Source organism: Podarcis muralis, chromosome 1 (genome assembly GCF_964188315.1).
Source record: "Podarcis muralis chromosome 1, rPodMur119.hap1.1, whole genome shotgun sequence".
Taxonomy (NCBI): domain Eukaryota; kingdom Metazoa; phylum Chordata; class Lepidosauria; order Squamata; family Lacertidae; genus Podarcis; species Podarcis muralis.
Window position 1 is genome coordinate 56,894,795 of NC_135655.1, and position 27,008 is coordinate 56,921,802.

Sequence of the window (27,008 nt, forward strand, 5' to 3'; positions counted from 1 at the left end):
GGCACATCACTGAGTGCCAGGAACCTGTGTTGTGTCTGCCTTGAAGGAGATTAGTGCCAGAGAAGCTTAAAGCCCACACGTGTTCTTCCACCTACACACATGTATAAACAGTCACCAATGGAAATTAGCTATTTGCATGTGAAGATGACTTACAGTAACTGCCAGGCTTTCTGCACAAACTTGTCCGAACGTTTTTTTGTTGCAATACTGATAAGCACTCCAGGAAAATGGCCTTCCATTAGGTTCTGCTGGAAATCTGTAGCCACAGCTGAAAACCAGCTAATTACATTTGTGCTTCCTTCTGCATTGTCAAGTTCAGAGAACACCATCCTCTTGTACGATTTGCTGAGCTTGTGGGAAAGTCCCAAAATCTAATTAAGGCTTGACAGTCCTGCCTTTGTGGAAGCACACCAGTCTTAAAACCGAAATCCATTGGGAATTTTGCCCTGAGAATGAGACTCGGAGGAATTTAAATTTATTCTCCTAGGGAAAAGAAATCCTCACTACCCTTGAATTATCTAGTTATTTTATTCTATTGAAATTAGGGCACAATCCTAAACTGGAGTTCTGCTCACTAAAGAGGCTTTTGGATCCGGTAGAAGCCCTGCTGTGCCAGCAGAATGGCAGCTATGTTGCCATCATGACAGATACACCAGTGCAGTGGTTTTCAACCAGTGTGCCATGGCACCCTGGGGTGCCTTGAATGATGGTCAGGGTGCCATGGTCAACACTGGCCTCTGTCCCTCCTTCCTTCCTTCCTTCCTTCCTTCCTTCCTTCCTTCCTTCCCTCCCTCCTCTGATGGTCTCTCACATCTCTGCCTCCCAAAGACTTGCATGGCTGTTTCTTACAGCAGCCCTGCCTACAAGCTCCCCAGGTGAATGGTGCCTCTGGGGCTAGCTAGGGGGTGTTTCCCAGGCCCCTGTGGGGCAGTGTGAGGAGGCACCTCTCTTTGGGGCAGGGTGGGCAGCTCAGAGACCAGTAGCTGCCTGGAGGACTCCTAAGGAGTGGGGAGAGGAGGATGAGGGAACACTCCACATGGCAGGGTGTTCAAAAAGTGGTGAGGGGCTGTTGGCTCTGTAGGCAAGGGGTGATATAACAGGGCTCCTGAGCCCCAAGAATGTAGTTGGTCAAGGGAGCTGTAGACCCAAAAAGGTTGAAAAGCTCTGCACCAGTGGAATGCCTGTGATTCCTTCCTGCAGAATATCCTGGTTGGCAGAGCAGCTCTGTGGTTGAAGAGATGCCTGTAATGTAGCTAAAACAAGGGTAGAGTTGCATGAAGTTTGTGCACAGCACAAGGGAGAAAGCACCCTTGCTCCAGATCCTATACCTCTTCAATCGATGCCCATAGATCCGTTGGCAGCACAAATTTATACCTGGGGCAGGAAATTACCCCCCCCCCAATTGACTTCAGTCGAAAAGGACAGGGATTCAAAAATAGCTGTGCCCACATCAATGGCCTGAACAGAGGACTTAGTACCTAATTATAGCACACTGCCATGGGGAGTGTGTGGCATGGGGCTGTATTTACCTACCAGAAGGAGTGGTAGGCAAAAGGGGTTGCTTGGAACATGGAGGAACCAGGCTATTTGCTCCTCAATTTGTTGGTTCAATGTGCCTCAATGTGGGAGGGCCTCTCCTTTTCCTTTTACGAGAGTGCACTCTGGGTTTGAGCCAAAGAACTCAAGAATGGAAAACAGTAGGTGTTCTTCCCACCTAAGAGTCTTCTTGCAACCTCTGTGCTCCTGGCGCTGAGGACTGACTGTTGAAATCAGGTGCAGGGAAGACAAATGCTCTGTGATTTCTCTTATTGCTGCCTAGTGGTGTCTGCAGTGTGGGTTGAAGTATCAGAAGTTCCCTCCATCCTTCACTCCTAACGCAACTGCTTTGTTTTCCCAGGCATGCAAACAGTTATTGGGGCATATTTCCCCATCCTCCGATGGGCCTCAAACCCTCCTCACCTGCTTCCCAACCTATACAGCGAGACACTGGAAGGTACTGATGTCAGCGTATGTTTGTGACTCTCCTTATTGCATCTCCTGGTCCTTCACCTTGGCCAATTGGCAAAAGGCTCTTTTTCTCTCTGGGTGGGTCTGAAACTCTTGTCCCAGGGAGGGGTGTGTGAGTTTCCCAGGACACAATTGGGCACTTTGCTGCATATCACATCTTTCATCTCTTGAGCATGTGTTATGCTCCTAAAAGAGTGGCTGGATAAAGATATTATAATCCCTGCCTGAGGACTGGTTGTACATCTGGGCCTTGTGGACTGGTGTTGTTGTGGCTTCATCTTGCTTGGTGTGGGCGACGGTGTGGATTGTGTGCTGGGGTGTGTCTCCATCACTGAGAGGTCATTGGCTGCCTCTTGTGTATGACCAGCGTGTGGGCAGGATTGCTAGCATATACCCTGATTACTTGGCACTGACCCTATTTCTAGACATATTGTGGGTGTCCCTCTCTTTTATTTATGTTATTTTTATATTTTCTGCTTGTGCCTTCAGATGTCTTCCGAAAGTCAGATAGTTGTTTTTTTCCTTGACATCTGAAGAGAGGGTGATCCACGGGGAGGGCACTACTTCCAAGAAAGCCCTCTGCCTGGTTCCCTGTAACCTCGCTTCTTGCAGTGAGGGAACTGCAGTGAGTGAGGAAAAGAAGACCCTCAGAGGAGGACCTCAATGTCCAGGCTGAACGATGGGGGAGGAGACGCTCCTTCAGCTATACTGGGCCAAGGCTATTTAAGGCTTTAAAGGTCAGCACCAACACTTTGAATTGTGCTCACAATAATTGCATACAATTCAGGGGAAAAGCCACATCAGTGTTTTTTTCAGAATATGCAACTTTGGTTTTTACAGCGCTGTGCCCTTGGCATGCCATCCTACCTCTCTAGGCCCAACAAGGAAGTGGATAAGCACACCACAACAGGGAGCTTGACTGAACCTCATCACTGTCAGGAAAGATTTGAAGAGCTAGCAGCCATTTTTAATGAGAATGGGTGGACAGCAAAAGGGAAAAAGTGATCAATTGCTGAGCTCACTTGTTTGAAGTGTGTGCACCGAGATAAATCAGGTTGCACAGCTGCTGTAGATCAAAATGACATTAAACACTCAAATGCATTTTTTTCTGCCATTGTTAATAGCCTATTTGAAAATAGGACGGCCATCTTTTTCTGCTGGCAGAGCTCCTGTGCCTTAACAGCTGCAAGAAAGGAAGCCATTAAGCACTGCAAATTCCACAGCATGGGCACACTGTGCTGTAGTGGTTAAGTGCTGGGCTTTGACAAGGGCAAGACAAGTTCAAATCCTAAGTCATCCACCAGTTGACCTTGGCCAGTCACCGTATCTCTGCCTAACCTACCTCACAAGGCTGGCTGAGGATAACATGGAAAAGGGTAAAACCATGTATGCCACCTTGAACTCCTTGCAGGAAGAAGGAGGGGGGTGGAACAGTAAAGAAATAAATCACTTGTGATGAATGTGCAGGTGTGATTCAGCTCATAGTCTTCTATTTCTGACCAACTCAAGGTGTAATGTAGTAAGGAAGAATCAAGGCAGAGACAGCCACTCTCATTCTAATTCTCAGATCACAGACCAGTCCACGTTGTTCTGAAGTCTATACTGAACCATGGTTCATACGTACTAAACCATGCACAAAACTGGCACATGCAACGCAATGTTTATATTCATTCCAGTTTTGTAGAAATCAGATATCATGAGGTGGCCGTCTGACTCTGCCCAGGTTTTTAAGCATCTGAACTAAATCATAAGATGTTAAATATGCTTACCAATAGGCTGGTGACTAGTAGCGTTGATTGCAATCTGTGCTCGACAATACGCTTTGCTGTCCACTAATTCTAAGGATTCAAAAAGAAAGAGCGACAATGATGTAATGTCTTGTTAAAAGAGTATCCCAGAACCACTTGAAAATGCTTTATAGGTTGTTGGGTTAGTTACCTACTGTGCCACCATATCCACTATCATAGAAATAGTTCTCTTCTTTCCATGACGCCATTAAAGACGGATCTTAAACAAGCAAACAAAAAGAAACAAGAGTCAATGTTGGTAAAGCAGCTTTTCAAATGCTCCATATTCAGAACACACAGCACAAATTCAGACAAACTGAATGTCTCACTTGTTTTTAAAAAAGTGTTGGGGCAAACTGAGTGGTCTAGATGTTTAGAGTGAGGCATTCTGCCCTCCATGTGTCTTGATCTTTCTTGTTGGGCACCCTTTGCAGATAAGGAACTTTAGCTCTCCTTGGCAAATCATCATAACTCCTACACCCAGGTCCAGGTCGCTGTTCCTTCAGCCAGATCTGGTCCCATGAGGATGCTCCCCCCCCACCTGTGTGACAACAGCTGCTTTGGCAAGAGGGTAGGGATGGCCCTGCTCAAAGCTTTCTTCCTTAAATTCATTCCCAGTGCATTTTATATGGCCCAATGGTTTCATAGTGATTTGACGATGAAAGAGAGATTGTAGCTGCAGAATTCTGCACATGTTCTACATTTGAAACTGACCCTGAAGTTGCCCTGAAGTTCTAAAGTCTTGACCTGGCACCCTTACAACGAACCGCAAGAAGCAAAGTGTATTGTTGCAACAGAGAAAAACACAAAGGTTTCGAAAACCTTCCAAAATTTCCTTTTGAGCCGTAGCGCACAGGTAACAAGCATGATACTAGCGTGGTATTGTTACAAAAGTATCATCAATCTGTACAAACACATGTTACTTATTTGGAGCTGTTAGGTTTGTTTTTGTTTGTATTTCAAAATACTAGGTGATTTTGGGGATCGGTTTGTCTTTTAAAGCAATGAATGTGATTACAGCTGAAAATGAATCACTTACTAAGTCATTGTTCTTGGCTAGGTTAAGAATTATGACACAGGAATTTAGCCGATCTTCTGCTTACCAGCTACGTGTTTGGGCATCCCAAACCTATGTCCTTCAAATAGCACACACCCTCTTGTTGTTTAGACACCTGATCTACCCATTGTTTTCTCTAAAAACAAGCCTCGCCCAAGAGGGGCTTGGAAGAATTTTTATTTTTGCAGTTCTGCACGGTATCAGAATATCTCCAGTAGCATTCTGCTTTGGTTTGTTTCCTTTACAGAAAATTAAAATGAGTCATCATCAGTGGAGGTTTGTCCATTAGAGTGAATGGAGCTAGTCCAAGGGATGGCACTGCCTGTCTGGGGACAAGACTAGGAAGGATGGGGACAAGACTTCAATGACTTGGCTCTGCCAGTCATTTGTTTTGTCTCCACCAACTATTGGTCTGCTTGCATTCCACTCAACCAGTCCCCTTTAATCAATGGATAGAAAATATAGCAACTCTTGCAACATGCGAGCAGATTGCTCATAGCCATAGATTGTGTATGAACAAATAAAACGACAGTGGGAATGGAATGTATTAAAAAATATAGTCAGTTATAAATAAATGTATATGTATTAGAATGATAATTTCATCTCATATGCCTTCGTGCTCGACAATTATGTACGGAATTACAAGGGTTTTGGTACTTTGTGTGAACTTTTTGTTTCCTTTTTATTTCTTCACTTTAGTTTAATATAAATTTTTTTTTTTGGGGGGGGGGGGAGGGACCCAGTCCCAATTGGCACCAGCCACCATTGGTAATCACATACAGCTGAACTCAATGAATGCCAAATGGCAAGCAGCCTACATCCAACTGAAGTCAATGACAAATCTGTCGGTAAGGGGAAAGCCACAAAGTGCACCGAAGGACAGAGCTGTGTCAGCCATTCAACATCTCCAGCATTCCCTAACCTATCCCATTGCCCTCAGGTCTGGTGGAGGGTGGTATCCCCACTCACCTTGGAATTTGACTTGGGCGAACTTGCCCTTTCTAGATTGCCAATACTAGTATCAAATTCCTTCAGTTCTAAAGGTGAAGCTCAAAATGTTCCCTTACACTTCCAGCACTGCCCTGGCATCTCTACTAAAGAAAGGGTTATCTGAAAAAAGCTAAGCTTGATAAGAGCATATACTATGTCAGTAGCATTGTACCATAGCCTGACTGTACTGGCTGCCAATCAGTTTCAAGGCCCAATTCAAAGTGCTGGGTTTGACCTATAAAACCTTCAACGGCTCAAGACCGCAATACCTCCAGAAACGCTTCTCCCCATATGAACCAACCTGGACTCTGTGACCATAATTTGAGGCCCTTCTTTATGTTGTCCCTCCACAAGAGGTCCCATTGACTTCAACAAGAAATACAAGAATATGCTTGACTCTCATCTATTGCGATCAATGAAACTTTTAAAATGTTTAATGTTGACTCACATCATTTCCCTTATATTTAGTGCATATTATTATTATTATTATTATTATTATTATTATTATTATTTTGGTAACATCGAAATGTGCTTCCCTGTCCTTTTCCAAATAAGTGTGCCTGTCTTTATTTCTTCACATCATCTTAATTCATATCTATCTGGAGTTGTTTGCAGTTGATGGGGACATCAATATTGCTGGCATCACCCACCTGTTTGTTCTGTCTTAACAATGACATTGTGTGAAGGGTACATTTCACTTCCACACTGGCCTGCAAGAGAATGCAAAGGGCAGCTCAATATACATAAGGGAAGGATTTTAAACACACACAACCAAACCAATTGGTCTGTTTCGACAAGAAGAACCAATGCTATCAGACAGCTCTACTAGTCACAGGTTTCTAGCAGAATGAGAAAGAAAAGCAGTCACTTGCTTTATAACTTCTGCATGAGAGTGTCTTCCCACAGGATTCTCTCCCCCTCCCCAGCTCATTGGCATGCACATATCAAAATCGCAAGCAAACACATGTATCAAACACACCAGTGGGTGTGAGGTTTTTGTGCGGGAAACAGCCCTCAGCAATTCATCAAGGCATTTCCTAATTCAGCACTTTGAATTCATGAAAATAAATTTTCACAGATGGGTAAGTCTCAGATTCACAAGGGCTGGGAGCCTATATAAAACCTTTGCAAAGTTATAGGTTTTATATTTACCTGAAACATTCAGTGTTTTCCCTGCCCATCCTCTTCTTTGGCTTTGCACACTTCCTGGCTTGCACCTCCCTATTTATTTGGTACAGCTAAAGAGGCCATTCTGAGACTGCCAGCATGGTCTCTGGTGCATAGATTTCATGCTCAGCACTACTCAGTTTGCTATGTGAAGGCCTTGCTACAAACTTTGTTTTGATATTCAGCTATTTTAAAGACCTGATATTGCCCTGATTACCATATCAAAGAGATGCTGGAGGTTCGTAAACCTGAAATAGGATGAATTTGCCTGACTCAATGAATGCTGCAGTTATGCAAATATCATCCCAAGGTGTTTCAAGGAATATGAAGTGCATGTTTTAACCTGCAGATCATTAGCATACTAGATATCAATACAGAAACTGAGTGGTAAGCTAATGTTATCCCTGTAACACTGAATTTAAAGTTCACATATAAGTTTTAAGGAGGGATGTCAATGAAGCACGTAAAAGTAGGAAACAATGGAAATGGTAGGGCCTAAAGGTGCCAACTCCTAGGGACCGAGGCACTTTTGGCTCTCCTAATTTAGGGAGTTTGGCCCCCTCAATATTTAGATAATGTTGCACAGCATCACATTGGGGGGCCTGATCCTCTGGAGAAGCTAGCGCCTCTGCTATGGTGTCAGGCCCGGAAGTCAAATGTGGCCCTCCAGTCCTCTCTATCTGGTCCCCGGAACTCTTTCCAGGCCACACACCCTCCCAAGACACACCAATCACTGTCTCTGTTCCTCATCCTCTTTGAGTGTTTTTGCCTGGCTGGACTGTGCTCTTGAACTCTGCTTATGCCTCTTGTCTGAATGGAGGGAAGGAGGAGAGGCGTGTTGTGTGCAAAAAGCCCTGGTATCTGCATGGTAGCCTACTGTACAAAGGTAAAAGTCACCAACATTGTTCTGACCACTTTTACCTCTAGCCCTGCCCACCACCCAGGCACATAGTCTTCTGACTGAGAGAGGTTCCCCACACCTGGTCTGAAGAAAGCTTCTCCTTAAAAAAATGAAGGGGTGCTAGTAAAATTTGAGTGATGGGAGAACAGGACATGACTGAACCCATCATTAAAAAAGTACATAAAAATTTCTCACTAAGCAAGGGTTTTGTGCAGTACGATCTTTCACACCCACAGCCCCAACTGCACCGTCATAATCCAGCCGCAAGATACACAGGTGCTACTTCATCAAACCTGGAAGCAAATTCTGCATGGAACAATGATGTGCAATGCAGGAACAAGTAATTTACAGAATTGTATACATCCGGTCTTGAATCTCTTATACTTTAGTGTGCTCTATTTACCATTCCACTTCAGGTGATGAAGGCTGCTGTAAAGAAGCTGCCCAGCTGTGCCAGCTGCTCGGGTGAAATCTTGCAAACTCATGTTGCACAGATGTTCCCCACCAATATCAAACTCCTGGAAAGGAATGCAGGTGGCATCAAGCTGGTTGGTGTCCAAAAGGTGCTGAAGCCATTCCCAGACCTGATACTTTGTCCAGTATTGAGGGTGTATCTCATGCCACTGAGTTCCAAAGAAACTGCCTGATGCTGCAAGAAAAAACTCGAGTCATTTGCCTGATCACTGATCGTCAGCAAATAATGTAGGTAAAATGGCATTACTATACATTTTTCCTGCCTCCCCCCCCCCCCACTGAACAACACACAAGGGGAGGAGAAGGGACACTATTTTATCTGGCAAGCTGAGATGCATTTCTCCCATTGAAATTAAAAGGCATGCCTTACTTAGCTCCATTCATCTCAATGGGTCTGCTCTGAGTAAAATTTGTTTGGATGCAACTCAAACATTAAGCAGCAAATAATTAAACAGCAGAAGAAAGAATACCATAACTGATTAAGTAGCAAGAAAAGCCAACAAAAGCAGCAAAAAAAGTATTTTTAGGTGGTAAAAATACAATAAAAGCAGAAGTCCCCAAAGGTCCTCTGAACAGCTTCCATCTAGTTACTATAAATCCACTGTGAAGTGAGTCCTAGGAAGGCAGCTCCATAATCTTAGTGCCACTGATGAAAAGTCCCTGTCCTAGGTAACTGCGCATTGTATGACAGAGGGAGAGAGAAGAAGGCGTCTGAGAGAGAGAGAAAACTTCAGGTGTTGATAACCTTGAGGCCTCGCCAGATGTCTTTAAAAAAAAAATTGTGCTCATGGTGGTATTTGGGCAGTTATATGCAATTTCACTTTCAATACTGTTTGCACCTACACAGGTTTGGGGGCAGACACACTGCTTTGTTTCCAATCAGTACATGTCACGTAACATTCTGCTGAAATCCTTTATCTTTATGATACTACAGCTGTTATGGTTTAATTTTTATCCTGGGTGTGTGTTTGTGTGTGCCATAGTGCCAGAGTGCCCCTCCAGATGGCAACAGTATAGTAAAGTTGGGGAAGCAATGCAGAACAACTAATAAAGTGGGGTTATGTGTGGATACTACAGTCTAAGTCCGCCACTAAGGCATGTTATTGAATCAATGACATATTTTGCAGAATACACTTGCAAAAAAAGCCCCTAGTTTCAGATATTATGGACCGAAACCATTTAGGGCTTTCAAGGTCAAAGCTAACATTGAATTGGGCCCAGAAACCAACTGGAAGCCATTGTTGTATCACAATTGGTACTCCATGTCTACTAAGGACTGCCCCAGGCAAGATCTTGGTGTTCCAAAGCAGTTTTAGACTCTTAAGACTCCTCAAAGGCAGTCTGATGTAGACAACATTCCAGTAAAGTAATCTGGATGTCACTATAGCAATTAGGCAAGAATTACTGTGACGAGGCTGTTTGTATCCAAGAAAGTATGCAGTTGGCATTATCACTGGTAAAAAGCATTCTTGGCTGCTGTCACCCTCTCAGAGCAGCACTAAATCCAAGAGGACATTCTGTTGCAAATCTGAGTTTCAGGGTGGGTCGAACCCCATTCACAATAGACTGTGCACCTATTCCAGGCCCAGCCATATTTCCAGTCAACAGTGCATCCATCTTCTCTGGATTAGGGTTTGTTTGTTTTTCTACTGTCATCCACTTCATCATAGACCTCAGACACCCATTCACAACTTTTACTGCCTTCCTAGGATTAGATGGGAAGGAGAGATAAGAGTAGGGTGTTGTCAGTGTACTGATGACACCACACCCTGTATCTTCAGGCAACTCCACCCAGTGGTTTCATGTAGATATTAATGGGCACCAAGATAGACCCTTGAACCACCCTGCAGGCTAAAGGCCATGAGATGGAGAAACCATCTCCTCCATCATTATTTGTGATCTATCCTCAAGGGATGACAGGAAAGGAGCAGTATACCCTCCACCCCAACCTTGAGAAGGCAATACCCCAGCAATATAGAATCCTAAATTCATATATGGCTCAATATTACAGAGTCTCTACTCTCCAAGTCTCTCTAACCCAATTTTCTCCTCTGTTTTCAGTTCCAATGCAGGTGCAGAAAAGCTAGTCTAAATATCTGCTCTAGGGTTCATGAAAGGCTTTGGAAATTTGGAAACACTTTTGTTGTTCCTGTTGCTCTTGTTCTAAATACAAGCATTCTATCGGTGAAGCCAGAGATCTCAGATAGCATATTAGCGAACAAGACATACTGACTGACTTCCTCTTGACTTCGCAGCAGAAATGGCAGACACACACCTTTTGATAGCTATTGTTATTGATAGATTGAATCGGTTTTTACATCTATCTCAAGGAGATTTACAATAATGTCACTAAAAACACAGGGATATATATATGTGATTTATCCATTCATTCATCAGCTTTTATTAATAAAAAGAGGAACTTTTCTGAAGTGCAAGACTGCTCCAAAGGGGCATTTCTTGGCAAGATCGTTTGGGCTAGCCAGTCAGTATTATGCATATTTTAGATCTGGTCTGACATTTGCAGAAATGTTTCCCCTCCCCTGGACTTCAAGGCCAAACTCTAAGCTGTTTCTTAAATATCCAAATGTTAATAAGTATACCAATACTTAACAAAACAATATCTGAAATATTGGGGGTTTTTTATATTAAAAAAACAACCACCTGAAAAGTAAACAATACTGTGCAACAGCATATCTGTGTATGCACATGTATCTGGGCATGCAAGCACACAGGGCTTGAAAGAATAAATATTAAACATCCCACTGTCAATTTGGAGTTAGTCTGTGTTTCTGAAATGTAGGCAAGCAGTCTCTCTCCCAGCAAGTCATCGCTTAAAGCCTGCAATAGTATCTCAAAGTGGACAGACTACCAGAGGATTGAATTATTTAAAAACTGTGATGGTGGCCTCAGTTCTTTATTATGCAATAAAATAAGATAGTCAATATGTTCCCAGTTGTTGGGAAAATTGAAAGGAACTCAACACAGGAGCACAGAGACGTATACACTCAGAATATATGAATTCTCTCTTAACTTATTTACATTGTGTCTGGAGGATCACATTTGCAAGGGTTTTATTCTATACCACATTTTATATAAGGAGTAGTCTAGCTTCTCTAAATCTAAATAATGCATAGGTAGTGGCAGAACCAGGGGAGGTGGGATCAGGGTGGGAGGACAGAAGTGGGGCAAAGTATATTTCTAGGTAGGCAAAATGTGTCCCATTTGCCCCATCTGGCAACACCCATGTGCATAACCAAATTGGTAAAAAAAATGGACAAGCAAATGACTCTTTTTTTCTACACTTCATGTGATTTTTGGAGGAAGATCTGACTTGGGAACCTAGGTGTGTTTGCATTCAAAACTACAAGTGAATCTTAAGAAGTTTCAGAATCTGATATCCTTACTGAGAAATTCTGTTTTTGTCAGACAACTCAAAAACTGGAACAACTGTGAAGCATCAATTTCAAGAGGAAACATTGCTGATAAAAGGAAAGTTGGCAATAAGAGTTTGTTATGAGGATTTTAAAATAAAATAACCAGAAATTCTTTTAGAGATAGTTAAAAAAATATATTGGAGAAATATAATTGTATGGTGAATTGTCAGAAGAAAACTGACTAATAGTTACTTTATGTGACCAGGTTTAAGGGTAGTGTTGTGAGCTAGTGGTTAGAGTGTCAGACTAGGTCCTGTTGGCCATGGTTCAAATGTACACTTTGCCATGAAACTCACTGGGTGTGACCTTGGGCCAGTCACTGCCTCTTATCCTAACCTACTTGACAGGGTTGTTGTGGGGGTTAAATAAAAAGAGGGAGAACCATGTATGTTACCCTGAGTTCCTTGGAGAAAAAGGTGGGATATAAATGCAATAAATAAATGGATTATTTAGAGTTAAGGAAAACGTTTTAAAAGTTAGATCTACATGGATTCACAGCCTGAATATATTTCTATATACAGAAATTAGGGGGATAGATAGATACAGTGGTGCCTCACAAGACGAAATTAATCCGTTCTGCGAGTCTCTTCGTCTTGCGGTTTTTTCGTCTTGCGAAGCACGGCTATTAGCGGCTATTAGCGGCTATTAGCGGCTTTGCGGCTATTAACGGCTTAACGGCTTAGCGGCTATTAACGGCTTAGCGGCTTTAAGAAAAAGGAAACAAACTCGCAAGAACTCGCAAGACATTTCATCTTGCGAAGCAAGCCCATAGGGAAATTCGTCTTGCGGAACGACTCAAAAAATGGAAAACCCTTTCGTCTAGCGAGTTTTTCGTCTTGCGAGGCATTCGTCTTGCGGGGCACCACTGTAGATGACTAATAGATAGATAGATAGATAGATAGATAGATAGATAGATAGATAGATAGATAGATGATAGATAGATATCTCAAATAAACTTCATGAAAAAGTGTATACCGTCAACAGCAGACTCAATGGAAACTGCTGTCTCCAATAAACACCTGAATATATTTCTACATACAGAAATTAGGGGCTTTTAGTCTAATTGCTTAGCATTTAATGACAGAAAGGCTTTAATGAGTCTGTCCTACATATGTGACCTATTTGAGAGCAAGTCTAGTGTAGATTTCAGTCATGTGCCAAATGAAGAGGTTTATCTCACCCCAAATAACTTCTGGCCATAGGTGGCATCCTGAGTTTCAGTGCCAACAACCACCACTCAGTGTTAACTAAAACAGTCAGAATTGGAATGGAGAATTTCAAGTTGTAGAAATGATCTCTCCTGATGTCATGGCTAGATTAGAATGTGGTGTTTATTGGGGAGCAGTATGCATCATGGCTGCTGTTGACAGTACACTCCTTTGCAGGAAATTTATTATATTATATTATATTATATTATATTATATTATATTATATTATATTAGTTATACTGTTCATTTACTCTGTTGTTTTTAATTGATGGATTTTTATCATTTACTTACTGTTTTTTGCCTTTTAATTTCTAAGCCACTTAGAGATTCTTGCCCCCCCCAAAAAATGTTGTGATATATAGAGTATAATCATCATCTTCCAAATAAATAGCAGGAATAAATAGGGTATAATAAATTACCATAGAATATAAATTGCATTGGTTACACTGCATTCCATTTTGGTAGCGTGGAATTTTCTTGTTTTGTTTTTTTAAGGAATACAGTAAAACTGTAATGCAAACAAGAATACTGCAGTAAAGTAGACTGGATAGTTTCCCCCCCAAGTGGAATAAGGGCAAGATAAAGGTTTACAACTCCCAAGTCAATTCACAGATCACCACGGGTGAATTCTTCCTACCATGACATGTGGGGTATCCATCTGTCCAGGATGGCTGCTCGTGGAGAAGACTTGTGACTGAATTAAGACTCATTCTGCCAGTTCCTTCTAAAATCATGATCTGCAAATGAACCAAACAGCTGACTTAGCTCAAACTTCTTGCTCCACAAATACCAAGAATATCCCATCAAAAGCAAAGAATGGCAAATGCCACAGCCCAGGTTAGGAACAAGTTGCCACAACCCCTTTCTGGCTGAAATAAAACTTCCTACTGGCAAAACATTGCTGTGCCTGATTTTCATATGCATGAATCAAGTTTCTACAGCCACCCATCCATAAAAGAGTAAGCTGTAATAAGGAAGGAAGCAGAATTAAACAAAAAAACAAGACGGCAACCTACCTTTACTTACGGTACTCCCATTTGAAAGACATTAAGGGGGAGAAAGAAAGAAAGAAAGAAAGAAAGAAAGAAAGAAAGAAAGAAAGAAAGCTGAATTTCCTCCCCCGATCTTTCTTTGAGTAGTAAAATGTAATTTGTGCTATTTGACGCTCCAAAACCTGAGTTTAAAAGTTTTATATACTAAAACCATATTTTCCCTCAAATAAAGCACATGCTCCCTAAATTTGGATTGCTCCCTCAATTTGTGCAATAATTTCTTGATGACATTAAACATTAAAACATTGGAATAAAGGGCCATAAATACAGTAAGTTCTGAACAGCTGTGCACTCTTTTATAAAAGTGTTTTAAAACTTATTTTCAATCATATATGCAGACATCTGGAATAAACAACATTTATATTATGTCGAAATAAAATGCAGGCTAAAGATTAACCTTGATTAACAAATAGCCAACTAGACAGAAAGTTGGACCAAAGTTAAGCAGAAAGACAATGTAAGAAAGTGTTCTAAATGTTATCAAAATGTTTTACCTTGCTATGCTTAATAAACACTATTTGCTGTCAGACTGCTAACACACGCAAAACAGAAATGTAATGTTGTATATTTAGAGAGACATTTGATGTCAAGTATTACAAGACTTTTTAAAAATGGAGAAGCCTGATTTAACAATAATGTGTGTGCATCTTCTCAATCCCAGACTCTAGGAAATACTTCAAAGATTTTTTTGCATAAAAGGTATGCTTTTCATGGATACAACCCTGTGAATTATACTATAATCTATGAAAAACCTCCAGGCTTAACAACAGCTCCATAACATATGAATTAGAAAAGCACTCGGAGCCACACAGCACCAACCAACATTTACTATCCACTGCCAAATTCTTCTGCCAGAGTCTCATGGGAATACTAAATGCAATCATTCACTGGATCAGTCTAACAATACAGTATTTCAAAATGACATTGAAATAGATCTTAAGGCTTTCATCATTGATTCATATGAACTGTTAAACCAGCATCTGGTTTCCCAAGTTTCCTTCAGGGAATCTAGAGGTGGTTCTAAACAAGCTTTCAATGCTTTATAGAATTACTGATCTCTTTCTTAAAATTTGTACATATAAGAAATAAGTAAAATAACCAAGCAAGTATTAGAAACTACCCCAGAACCAACCTTACTAAACATCTTCCAAGACAATAATGCTCACTTACACCACAAAGAACTCATAACCCACCTACTTTCAGCAGCCAGAAGCATCATAGCCAGAAACTGGAGAGACCTGTCAGGAGTAAGCATGGACCAATGGTATCAAATAGTATGGGAAACAGCCCTACTAAAAAAATTAACCAATAAACTGAAACTGGCACGGGGACAAATAGAAGAAGACACAGCCCAACAAGACAACGACAAAAATCCACCAACAGCATACAAATCAATATGGCTAACCTGATCCAAAACACCCACCCACCCCACTCATACGTGAAAAGAAAGACCACCACAGGCAACCACAAATGAATAACAACACCCTAGGCCAACCCCAACCTCTCTCACCACCAAAGGAACACAAGTGAACAGCAAAGAACCTGCACAAGCAACGCTGACACCAAATCCTACATATAGTAAGTAAAATAGAAACATCGCCACCCGACCCCACCCCCACCCACCTTGCCCTCCCTCCACCTCTTTCCCCCTTTTCTTCCTAATGTCTCAACAAATGAAACTGATTTGTAAAAATGTTACATGGAAAAAAATACGAGAGACATTGCAAACACTTTTGTAAATCAAGAAAATATTTAATAATAAAAATAAAAAAAACTGGTCAAAAGTATTGTGGAGTTTTACTAACAAACACCCTTTGCGTTGGACAGGGGAAGGGTAATTTGGAGCCCTGGTAGCTTCCACTCATGACCTACCAGCCACCAACCTGGCATAGAGCTTCTCCTTCTGCCCCAAACCTATGGGTGGGTGTGCCACTGTTGACAAGCTGTATAAAGCCCCCAAACAGTGCTTTTGAGGGGCAGGGAAATGGTGGGCCAGAACCAACTCAGGGTCCATTGGATCCTGAACTAGGCAGGCTGTTGTCACATGACAATACTGGTCTTGATCCAGTCCCAAACACTGCACCAGTTCCAGGTTGGTGTAGCAATCTGTGTGTCCCCCGCCTTCTGCCCTGGCCACCACGCACGGCAGGGATTCAGCTGCGATGGTAGTCCCAACTCTCTGTAAAGCCCTCTCTCTAGGTTGTGTTTTACTGCTTCCAAAACCAGAGCAGGGCCAAACTGAAAGCAAAATTCCGGTTTGAAACCCACAACATTGTTTTGACATTGTCACGCTGACCTTCCTTCTTTATATCTTTCCCTCCCTACTTTCTTGTCTTTTAGCTCATAAACCTGAAGCCAGGGCCTGTCTCTCATTATTTTTGATTAATGTGAACTCCTGGGAAAGGATAGTTGCCTGAAAACGGGACTAGAAATATAACCAACTAACTTGTTTCACAGCTAATGGCCCCAATCCAACCAATGTTAGTCATGAAGAGCAATGGGACTACAGTATATGGTGACTAGCACTTCACTCCAAACCCTGGCTTAGCAGCCCTCCTGATCCTGCCAGGTGGGGCAGCTAGCTGCATTTCATTTGAAAGTTCTTGGAAATAGCTATATCCACAGAAGAGAAGGCAAAGCCCCGCAAGAAGTTGCATAAGAATTGTTGGTTACTAATATCTCCATGAGAGTTGGTTCATGAGACTTCCATGAGAGTCCCATGGACTGCAAGAAGATCAAACCTATCCATTCTTAAGGAAATCAGCCCTGAGTGGTCACTGGAAGGACCGATCCTGAAGCTGAGACTCCAATATTTTGGCCACCTCATGAGAAGAGAAGACTCCCTGGAAAAGACCCTGATGCTGGGAAAGATTGAGGGCACAAGGAGAAGGGGATGACAGAGGACAAGATGATTGGACAGTGTTCTCGAAGCTACCAGCATGAGTTTGACTAAACTGTGGGAGGCAGTGGAAGACAGAAGTGCCTGGCATGCTCTGGTCCATGGGGTCACGAAAAGTCGGACACCACTAAACAACAACAACAATATCTTCACATGCATCAGGAAGATTTTGGGCATTGCATGGCAGGACAGAGTCTCCAACAAAGATGTGCTCCGCCAAGGACACATTCCCAGCACATTCGCACTCCTGTCTTGGCAACTTCTAGCTGGCTTGGTCATGTCCACCAAATGGAAAATGGCAGGATCTCCAAGGATGTGTTCTCTATGAGAAGCTGGCTTTGGGCACTAGGCACTCTGTGTGGGAATACCTTGCAGACAACCACAGTGCCTGAAGACATACAGGTTGAGCGTCCATAGCAGCGACCAGAGGAGGAATGGCTGCTGGGTGGAGTGCAGAGGAAGAAACGCCATGGTGTATTTGCAGCAGGACAACTGGACACCTTCATCTGACCCAGCTGCAACCAAACATGTCTCTCCTGAATTGGTCTCTACAGCCACAACAGGCACTTTAACTCTCTAACAGATTAACCTCACCCCCCCCCAAAGGCACACTCCCTCACTGTGTCCCGAGATAGATGACTGCCCATATCCCATGAAGACCTGTCATAAAATTTTCTACTTTTTAAGAAGCATTTCCAGTAGCCACAGTATTTCATTCAGCGTCTTAGACTACAACAACGCCCCTTAGCATTGTGCTAACCTATATTCCTATGAATAATCAATTACCAGGCAACATTTGATAGCTTGTTGTTAACATATGAAGACATCAGCAACTCAGAAACAGGTTACCCAAAAGACCACTTTCCTCTGTACAGATCTGTAAGATCACTTAGATTATCTGGTGAAAATCTATTTGTGGTAGCGCACCCTACAGAAAATTGTAGGGTGGGGACCTGAAAACAGACATTTCCTGCTGTTGCCCTTGTTTTGTGGAATAGCCTTTCCTCTGCCATACTGAAAGCAGCAAAAATCAGTTGCTTTAGATGTCTTGCAAAGACTTATCTTTTCATCCAGGCTTTCCCTGACCCATAAGATTGGACCCTGATTTTTGTCTATTAATTCCCTTAATCTGCCTTATTTGCATTTATGTTTTTATACTGATTTATTGACTGTAGGCAGTATCTTTGTTTTTCATGGACATTGTTTTTGTATTGTACATGGTGTACACACTTAGAGATTTTAAGATTATGAAGCAGTTTAGAAATGCATTGAAATAAGTAATCCATAAGAAACACGAATATATTTCTCAGGCAATACACACACACATCAGTCAAACAGAAATTTCAGAATTCATAGGCTTAAGACTATTTATATTTACCCAGAAATGCTGATCTGCTGAATGTTCTCCCCAAGGAAACACACCTGGCACTACCACCATCATTCTAGGCACAAGGCTAAGACCTTTTCTTTCCTCAGGTAATGAAGATGGTGGTTCTCATCTTTTATTAGAGTGGGTAGGACCTGTGATTATTATGTTATTGGGGGAGCATTTTAGATAGTCTGGGCTGGATTCAACTAACCCGGTGCACTAGTGCAAATCAGTGCAAAGACTCCTACTAGTGCAACGGGGTTTTCCTCCTCTCCTTCCACCCTGTGTGCTATCTATTACTATCTATTACAGGACAACCACCAGAACAGCATGCAGGGGAAGAGAGGGGAATTCATTCTGTTTGGCACTGACAGAACAGTCCAATTACAGCCATGTTGAGTTCCACCCTTCGCATTATAGATTGTTTTCCATTTTCTGTTTCATTGTTTATATATGTTTAATTTACCCTGTTAACAAATGATGACAATGATGATGATGGATGGTACATTTGAAATCAATTACTCCTGTTTTGATTAGTGGCAATTTGGATCGTCTTGCTAAATCAGGACATGTGTAATACCAAAACACTGGGAATGTTATGTGGGGAACAATACTATCACAGTGCGGGGAGTGTACAAGGTTGACTTGTTCAACAACAGTAGTTTAGCTGTGATGGCCAAACTGTTCTGATTTGGGTGCTTGCACCACCAATTCCTGGTTTTAGAATAGAGAAGTTTGTGTGCTACCAATACTCTATGCTCCAACTTTGAAAGGTGTGGGCCAAGTGGATTATATCACCCTTGTGCAGGAATTTTAGCCATTTGCTGGTTTACACGCCACACTTTGAAAGCTGTGATCAGAATATCTTTTAGGGATTTGGGCAGGCCCAGTAGTAATTTTTAATCTCCCTCCTACCCAATGTTGAACAACAGATCGCCCTACCAAAATAACCCCAGCAGATGAAGATACAACAGAGGGAGACATTCCATGTTCCATCACCACAAGCATTTCTGCTTGCCAGACAGAGCAATCTCCCCTCTCCTTCCTCCATGCTGTTCTGGGGTTCTCCCAAACTCCCAGAGCAATTTTGTGTGTCAGGGGCAGGGGAAGCCCTGTTGCACTAGTGGGAGTCCTTGCACTGGCTTCCACAAGCACGTTGGCTTAGTTGTATTAATAAGGGCCTGGGTGAATGAAAATGTCTTAGTCTTACACGGTTTGGCAGCATTGAAGGCCTGGCAACCCCCACCATGGTCTGGCCCGGCCTTTGGTCGCTGGAGCTGCCCAGCCAGCTGAATATTCACCTTGCTGGCCAAGAATTGGACCCAAGCCTGCCTTCAGACTGGCCAATGGCAGGCAGACTTGTATGCAGGGCTTCCCTTGGGAACTGGCCTTCCCTCAGGTTCACTCCCAGAACATTCATGACAGCCTGCCCTGGCCTCAGAGCTCAGTTCTTCTTAATTGAACCCAGCCCTGAGTCTTTTAGTTTTAGAAAATGCTAAGGAATAAGTGGTCTGCAATGTTTTCTTTTAATAAACTGTATGTTTAAATTATGTAAATATATTTTTGATGCCCTTGTAGTATTTTATTTTATGTCACAGCCTGAAAATCTGGAATGACTTGTGAACTCTAATTTGTTTTTGTAGGATTGAATATGTATTTCTTAATTAAGATATGCATATATGTGGCATTATGTTGACTGATCAACATATATGCATCATAAGGTGATCTGTAATTTTAATTATTTATGTATGTTTTTCATCATAAATGAATGAATTCAGATCCTAAATTTTAATATTTTGCTGAGAGCTGAGGAAGGATTGGCAATGCTTTCGGAGGAGATTACAGGTTGTATTGTATGCATTCTATCTGACAGGAGTTTGAGGCAATTATAAGATTGTTTTGTATTAGACTGAAGAATGAAGTATCCAAAAGAAGGAATGCTGCAATGTTGGGTAACCTCAATATCCTCACATCGACTGGTCGTGACAATGAGGTAAAATTTCTAGATTCTCTAAATGACTGCCCTAGAACATTTGGTAATTATTGCTAAAGATAAAATAATGAAGCCCATAGAAGGATAAGCCTTGCTGAAGCAGAGCCAACATGTCTTCTGCCTATTTGAGTTCTCTGAGAGTGTCAACAAGCATATAGATAGAGGTGATCAGTTTAAATAGTGCACTTGGACTTTCAAAAAGCTTCTAATATGGTACCTCACCAGATACTCCTAAGTTTAACAATCATGGACTAGGAAAAGAGATCCTCTTGTGGATCAGTAATGGAAAATTCTCCTGAAGGGAAGATGTAGAAAGGGAAGTCCCCCAAGGATGAGTATTTGGACTTGCACTTTTTTCTCTTGTTAATAATGCAAACAAGTGTAAAGTGATGCATGTTGGAGCAAAAACTCTTAATTTCACATATATGCCTGTGAGATTTGAACTGGCTACCAGGAGCGAGATCTTGATGTTTTCTTATGCTATTGGAGTGGTGGTGCCTTAATGCCTTAAACATTTGAGCAAGTAAATAAAATGATAAATTGTGCTTGGAGAAAGTACTGTATACGTTCTGCAATATGACGATTGCGTTAGGCTTACAAACTACAATTACTGGGGTTCGCTGGATGCCACTCAACTCGTCTTACTCAACTCTAATTTCCCACTTTTCTGAAGAAATAAATCGAGCGACTTTTTCCATCAAACTAGAGGATTCAAAGAGGCCACCGTCTGCTGGCCCATCATTATTGAAAACAGACAAATCCAACCTATTCAGCCACATGCTGCTGGGATTGCAATAAAGAACGTAAATACACCCCAAACTTCATATGCAATCCAACCTTAATAAATATAATCATATTAGAATATTTATTCATCAACAATGGATTCCAGAACAAAATGTAACTAGATCGTTCCCGGACTCACATGGGACCAAGATATAAAACACAAAGGGCATGATCCTTCCCCTGAGGCACAGCACCTGCACGTGGCTTAGTCATAGGGCACCACAGAGTCCTGCAACCCCACCCACCAACTCTTGGCACATTTGAGCAAGCAATGATGCATGAGGCCATTGTGGCAGGTAGGAGCTTTGTGTGTTCTTTGCCTTCCCATGCAGCCTCTCTTCTCCCATCCCGTGAGGCGTTGTGGTGATGGCACAAGACACAACTGCAAAAAACAAAAGCTCATTGCAAGGAGGGCACAAGTCCTTGGCAGCCAGCTCTATGGTCCATGGTGAAGAAATGCAAGATGGATTGCAGTTGGCAAGAGATAGGAAGGTTATGAATTAATAAAAAGCAAATAGGGTTAGCGATGGTCAGAGAAGGAATGCGTGGAGAAATAAATGAACGCTGACTGTAGAACAGTAGGACAAAAGAGGGAGCTTGAAGCACAGAGTGCTCCGAGAATGAGTTTCAGTAGCAATCCAGAGAGGGGGTACAGAATATGAGCAGGTCCCTATCAATCCACATTACTGTTCTAAAATATAACACTTTGTTCCATATAAAAAGATTAGCATCTTTGATGGCAGCAGTAACTAACCTGCTGTTATTATTGCGAGAACCTTTTAAAAGCCCTTAAAGTTAAATGGAATGGATATAAAATCCAATGACTTGGATCCTGATTTCAGTCAGCGGACTTCCCGCCTCTCTCTCCCCACTCTAGTCACTCATGCCTTCCCAAAAGCCATTCCTGGTGGCTACTGTACCCTCCATAATGGCCTGGGATATGGTGTAGTGGGCTGTAGAGGAAAGAGGGAATCAGCAAAAAATCAGGGTAACCCTAACCTACTCATGCACTGCCACCTTAGTTTATAATTACAGTGGTACCTCGGGTTAGATACGCTTCAGGTTACAGACTCCACTAACCCAGAAATAGTACCTCGGGTTAAGAACTTTGCTTCAGGATGAGAACAGAAATTGCGCTCCGGTGGCACGGCAGCAGCAGGAGGCCCCATTAGCTAAAGTGGTACCTCAGGTTAAGAACAGTTTCAGGTTAAGAACGGACCTCCAGAAGAAATTAAGTACTTAACCCGAGGTACCACTATATAAGGAAAAAGACAAACAATCAGAAGCATTTCTTCAGGTAAAGCACAGATGAGGCTGGCATTCATTCCAGTGACTAGTAGCTGGTGGCCAGTAGCTTAGATTACCTTTGAAAAGGATGACGCATGTATGGATGCGAGATTGATCATGAATTGTGTTAAGTTTGGCCTGCTAAGTAAATACCTTCATTTATAATGATGCTGTAGGTAGCTATTTCCTGAATAAGTAAGCTTCTCTTCCTATCAGTCTTACATTTATATGAATCTACCCCAAAGCTGTCTCTACCTCATAACGCAGGTGAGCAAACATTCCTCTAGACTGGTTGGTTAGCCTAATATATATATATAGAATGCTACTATTTCCTGTAAGTGTTCCGACATGACCAATGGTCAGGGGTGATGGGAGCTGTCATCCAACAGCATCTGGATGACATCATACTCGGTACACTGGATTGTACATGTTCTGGATTGTACATAGTTGTTCATTTTGATTAAAATTTTTGTGGCGTAGCAAAACGTCAAAAGTATCTATTGTTTCCCCATGTGGTTTCCCATTAATCCAATGGGCTCGTTCCATGGTAGGGTAAGTCTGAAGGGAAGTCTGAAGCTGTCCATAGCTATCTTCAGTTTAGATATGCTTAGCACTTAGCTGTTACAAGTGCCAGCTCAAAAACACAGATTCCTGCTTGTGCAAGTCACCTACTCAAATGAGCATGGTAAGATCAGATAACAATACTCAGAAAAATCTTAGGGCAAACTAGACACTGTGCAATTGCATGAATGATTTTTTAAAAAGGTGCATGTGTGCTGAAAAACCGTTAGTGGGGGGCTTCCATCCTTTGTCACAGCTTTGGTCCAAATCCAGATTTCCCTCTCACATTGGGGGGAAAATCCCAGTAGTGGGAGTGGAAGGTTTCATTCCAGTTCAAATAGTCATGTAAATATTTATACATATTGGCATTTGGGTAGAATGAATATCTTCTTTGTCTTTGTTACGAATGTTCGTGCTAGTTTTATATATTCTGGAAAGCATTCTCATGATGAAGGAGAGCACTGTCTAGCTTAATAGCTTAAAAGGGCAACCCAAATGATCAAGGGCTGGAGGAAAGGTTACAACATTTGAGGCTTTTCGGCTCATGGGGGGGAACAGGCGGCAAGACGGGACGTGATAAAGATGCATAAAATTATGCACACTTCTTTCATATTTTTAGCACCCAGTGTTAACCAACAAAACTTAATGAGGAAAACTTAAGGACAGACAAAAGGAATTACTTCATGCAATGCCTAGTTGAATTGCATGAATGATTTTTTAAAAAGGTGCATGTGTGCTGAAAAACCGTTAGTGGGGGGCTTCCATCCTTTGTCACAGCTTTGGTCCAAATCCAGATTTCCCTCTCACATTGGGGGGAAAATCCCAGTAGTGGAAGTGGAAGGTTTCATTCCAGTTCAAATAGTCATGTAAATATTTATACATATTGGCATTTGGGTAGAATGAATATCTTCTTTGTCTTTGTTACGAATGTTCGTGCTAGTTTTATATATTCTGGAAAGCATTCTCATGATGAAGGAGAGCACTGTCTAGCTTAATAGCTTAAAAGGGCAACCCAAATGATCAAGGGCTGGAGGAAAGGTTACAACATTTGAGGCTTTTCGGCTCATGGGGGGGAACAGGCGGCAAGACGGGACGTGATAAAGATGCATAAAATTATGCACACTTCTTTCATATTTTTAGCACCCAGTGTTAACCAACAAAACTTAATGAGGAAAACTTAAGGACAGACAAAAGGAATTACTTCATGCAATGCCTAGTTGAATTATGAAATTTGCTGCCACAAATTGTAGTAATGGCCACCAGCTTGGTTGACTTTAAAAGGAGATTGGACAAAATCATGGAGGATAAGACTGACGATAGGTTGTATTCAATGGTGGCTTTCCTGAGCAAAGAAAGGGCATCTGGTTTTGATTGATCTCTCCTACCCAATGGCAGCTTCTGTGTACCCTGCCCCCAAGAGCTTCTCCTGTGAGTTGGAGAACCCTCTGGAACAGCAAGGAATATGGCACAGAGCAGTGCATTTGGCAAATATAGGGTGCCTTGCCCCAAGCATTTCCACAAGCACAAATTCACCACGAGATATGGGATGGGTGAAGATGTCCGTTTTGGTTTCTTTCTGTTTCCCAGTCTTAAGTTCGGTATTCAACACATCGGTTTGCAATATTTTTTGGAAAATCAGCATTTTAGTGCAAATTTCTCCCATACACAATTTTTAATGCAATTTTCGAATTTTATTTTCACTGCCATATACATTTATATGCACACTTTAAACTAGCATATGCATTTCTTGAATTGCAGTGAAAAATGGGGACAATGGCAAAGTTTGAAGGATTGCATTTCAGTTTGCATATGGTTTCACAAAGTGCAAATTTGGCAAGTTTACATTTAGATGGGAACTGAATCCAGTTTCTCCCCCACCTCTACACCGGATACGACCCAAAATGTACTAATTGTGATGGCTATATGTCACCTGCAGGATCAGAGGCAGGGAAGCGATTGTGGGAGAGTGCTGGTGCACTCGTTCCCTACATTTGGGCACAGAAGTCCAGTTTGATGCAGCAGGGCTCTTGTTATGTTCTTGTGCTTGCAAATGCAGCATGCTCCTTTTAAAGCAAATAGTCTGGCATTCCAGAAGCAGACTTCAATACAATGCCTTATTCTAGGGGGTGTTGACTTAAAGAGTGTGCTGGCTAGATGTTTGCTCATTTTCTATAAATGTTATTTAAGATCAAGAAAGCAATATAATATTTTGCTGCTGCGGTTCCAACACAACATATAAAAAGAAATTGAGGGCAGCTTGACATGTGCAGTTTTGGGCAGTGTCAAGTCAGTGCACGCATAAAGGCGTCAGCAATCGCTATCTTTCTTAATAGATCTCCAGATCCCATATACAGTAAGTAGAAATCAAACCAGCACCTTCAAGAAATGTGCTGTTAAAAATGACTGCAGTTATTTTTTTGCACATGCACTTGTCTGAGTGGTAAGCAGAATGCCACCCTGAAGACACAAAACCTGAAAATGATAGATTGGGTGACCCAAAAGACATTGGCTAAGCCTGAGTTCTATTGAAATCAATGGGACATAATTATGGCCAGCTTGTCCCACTGATTTCAATGGGATTAAAGTGTAAATAAAGTTTTGTTGTTATTTATTAAATTTGTATACTGCCCTTCATCCAAAGATTACAGAGTGCTTCACAACACAAAAACACAAAGTGAGAATACAAAATGCATAATAAAAACAAATCAAAACCAGTAGTAAAGGACCCCTGACAGTTAAATCCAGTTGCAGACGACTCTGGGGTTGCGGAGCTCATCTCGCTTTACAGGCCAAGGGAGCTGGCATTTGTCCACAGTTTTTCCGGATCATGCAGCTAGCATGACTAAGCCGCTTCTGGCGCAACAGGACACTGAAACCAGTGCAGCGCACGGAAACCTTCCCACCAGAGTGGTACCTATTTATCTACTTGCCCTTTTTGGCGTGCTTTCAAACTGGTAGGTTGGCAGGAGCTGGGACAGAGCAACGGGAGCTCACCCCATCGTGGGGATTTGAACCGCCAACCTTCTGATCGGCAAGCCCAAGAGGCTCAGTGGTTTAGACCACAGTGCCACCCGTGTCCCAAAACCAATAATACACCCTCCCAAAAACACATTTAAAGGGCATAGAAAGTTAAGCAGCTGAAGCCAAAGACCTGGTTAAAAGGAAATGTTTTCGCCTGGCCTGAGGGAAATCTCCTTGGGGAGAGCATTTCACAAACAGGGAGCCACTGCAAAAAAGGTCCATTCTCGTGTTGCCACCCTCCTGACCTCTCATGGAGCAGGCACACAAAGAAAGTTCTTCTGGCTCCAGCCGCACATGTGTCAAACCACATGCTCACAACAACAGCGACAGGAAAATTCATTTATGCTCATCAATGAGCTCAAGGAAGAAGCCTCTCCCCACCCACTCCCAATGCTTCTCCTCCAACGCTGCTGCAGAAAATAGCTCTCACAGTTCTTGCTTTAAATTAGACTAGATTCAATACAATGGAGCATTTATATGTCAAAAGACTGGAAACGGGTTGTCAAGGTAAAATTCACCGTAAACAGAGACGTTAATTCAGTTGTTGGCATGGCTCTCTGTTATCTTCTCAGTGCCTTCCAAAGGGTATTAACCCTACCTTTTGGCAGCATGGTTATTTATTATACTATATTATTTTTTGCACCTGCTGCTTAGCCCTGATAACAGCTCACACCACACTTTGATTTGCTGGGCTATTTGAAAAACAAAAGCAAAAAAAGGCCTCAGCAACCTGAGCTGGTTTGATGAGAGCACTTTCCCACAGAGTTTTCCTAAGTATATGGCTTTCTACTGTCACGTGTGAATATCCCATGGTTTCCAACATGCAGAGTCCAATTGGAGGAGGAGCAGTCTCCCAAGATGAGATGTGACATTGTCCTTTTCCATTAACCAGAACCCAAGCAGCACACAGCAAATGCCCAGCTATAAGCAAGTGTGCAAATTGTGAAGGAAGTGTGAGCAGGCTTTCTCCGCATTCACTCCATATCCTTTGCTCTACTACCCTTGAATGACAATTCCA

At 42.1% G+C, this 27,008-nt stretch overlaps 1 protein-coding gene across 3 annotated transcripts in view; it reads right to left on the bottom strand.

Moving 5' to 3' along the window:
• Positions 1-27,008, bottom strand: part of EHF (ETS homologous factor) — a 48,105-nt gene that overhangs the window by 7,476 nt on the left and 13,621 nt on the right. For all 3 annotated transcript variants that reach the window (XM_077929233.1, XM_028728172.2, XM_077929231.1), the window contains exons 2-6: positions 13,663-13,762; positions 8,313-8,558; positions 6,492-6,551; positions 3,946-4,014; positions 3,777-3,845 (exon numbers count right to left, since the gene is read on the bottom strand). In XM_077929233.1, the coding sequence (XP_077785359.1) occupies positions 3,777-3,845; positions 3,946-4,014; positions 6,492-6,551; positions 8,313-8,558; positions 13,663-13,759 (541 nt within the window). In that variant the 5' untranslated portion in view covers positions 13,760-13,762. The remainder of the gene's footprint in view (positions 1-3,776; positions 3,846-3,945; positions 4,015-6,491; positions 6,552-8,312; positions 8,559-13,662; positions 13,763-27,008) is intronic.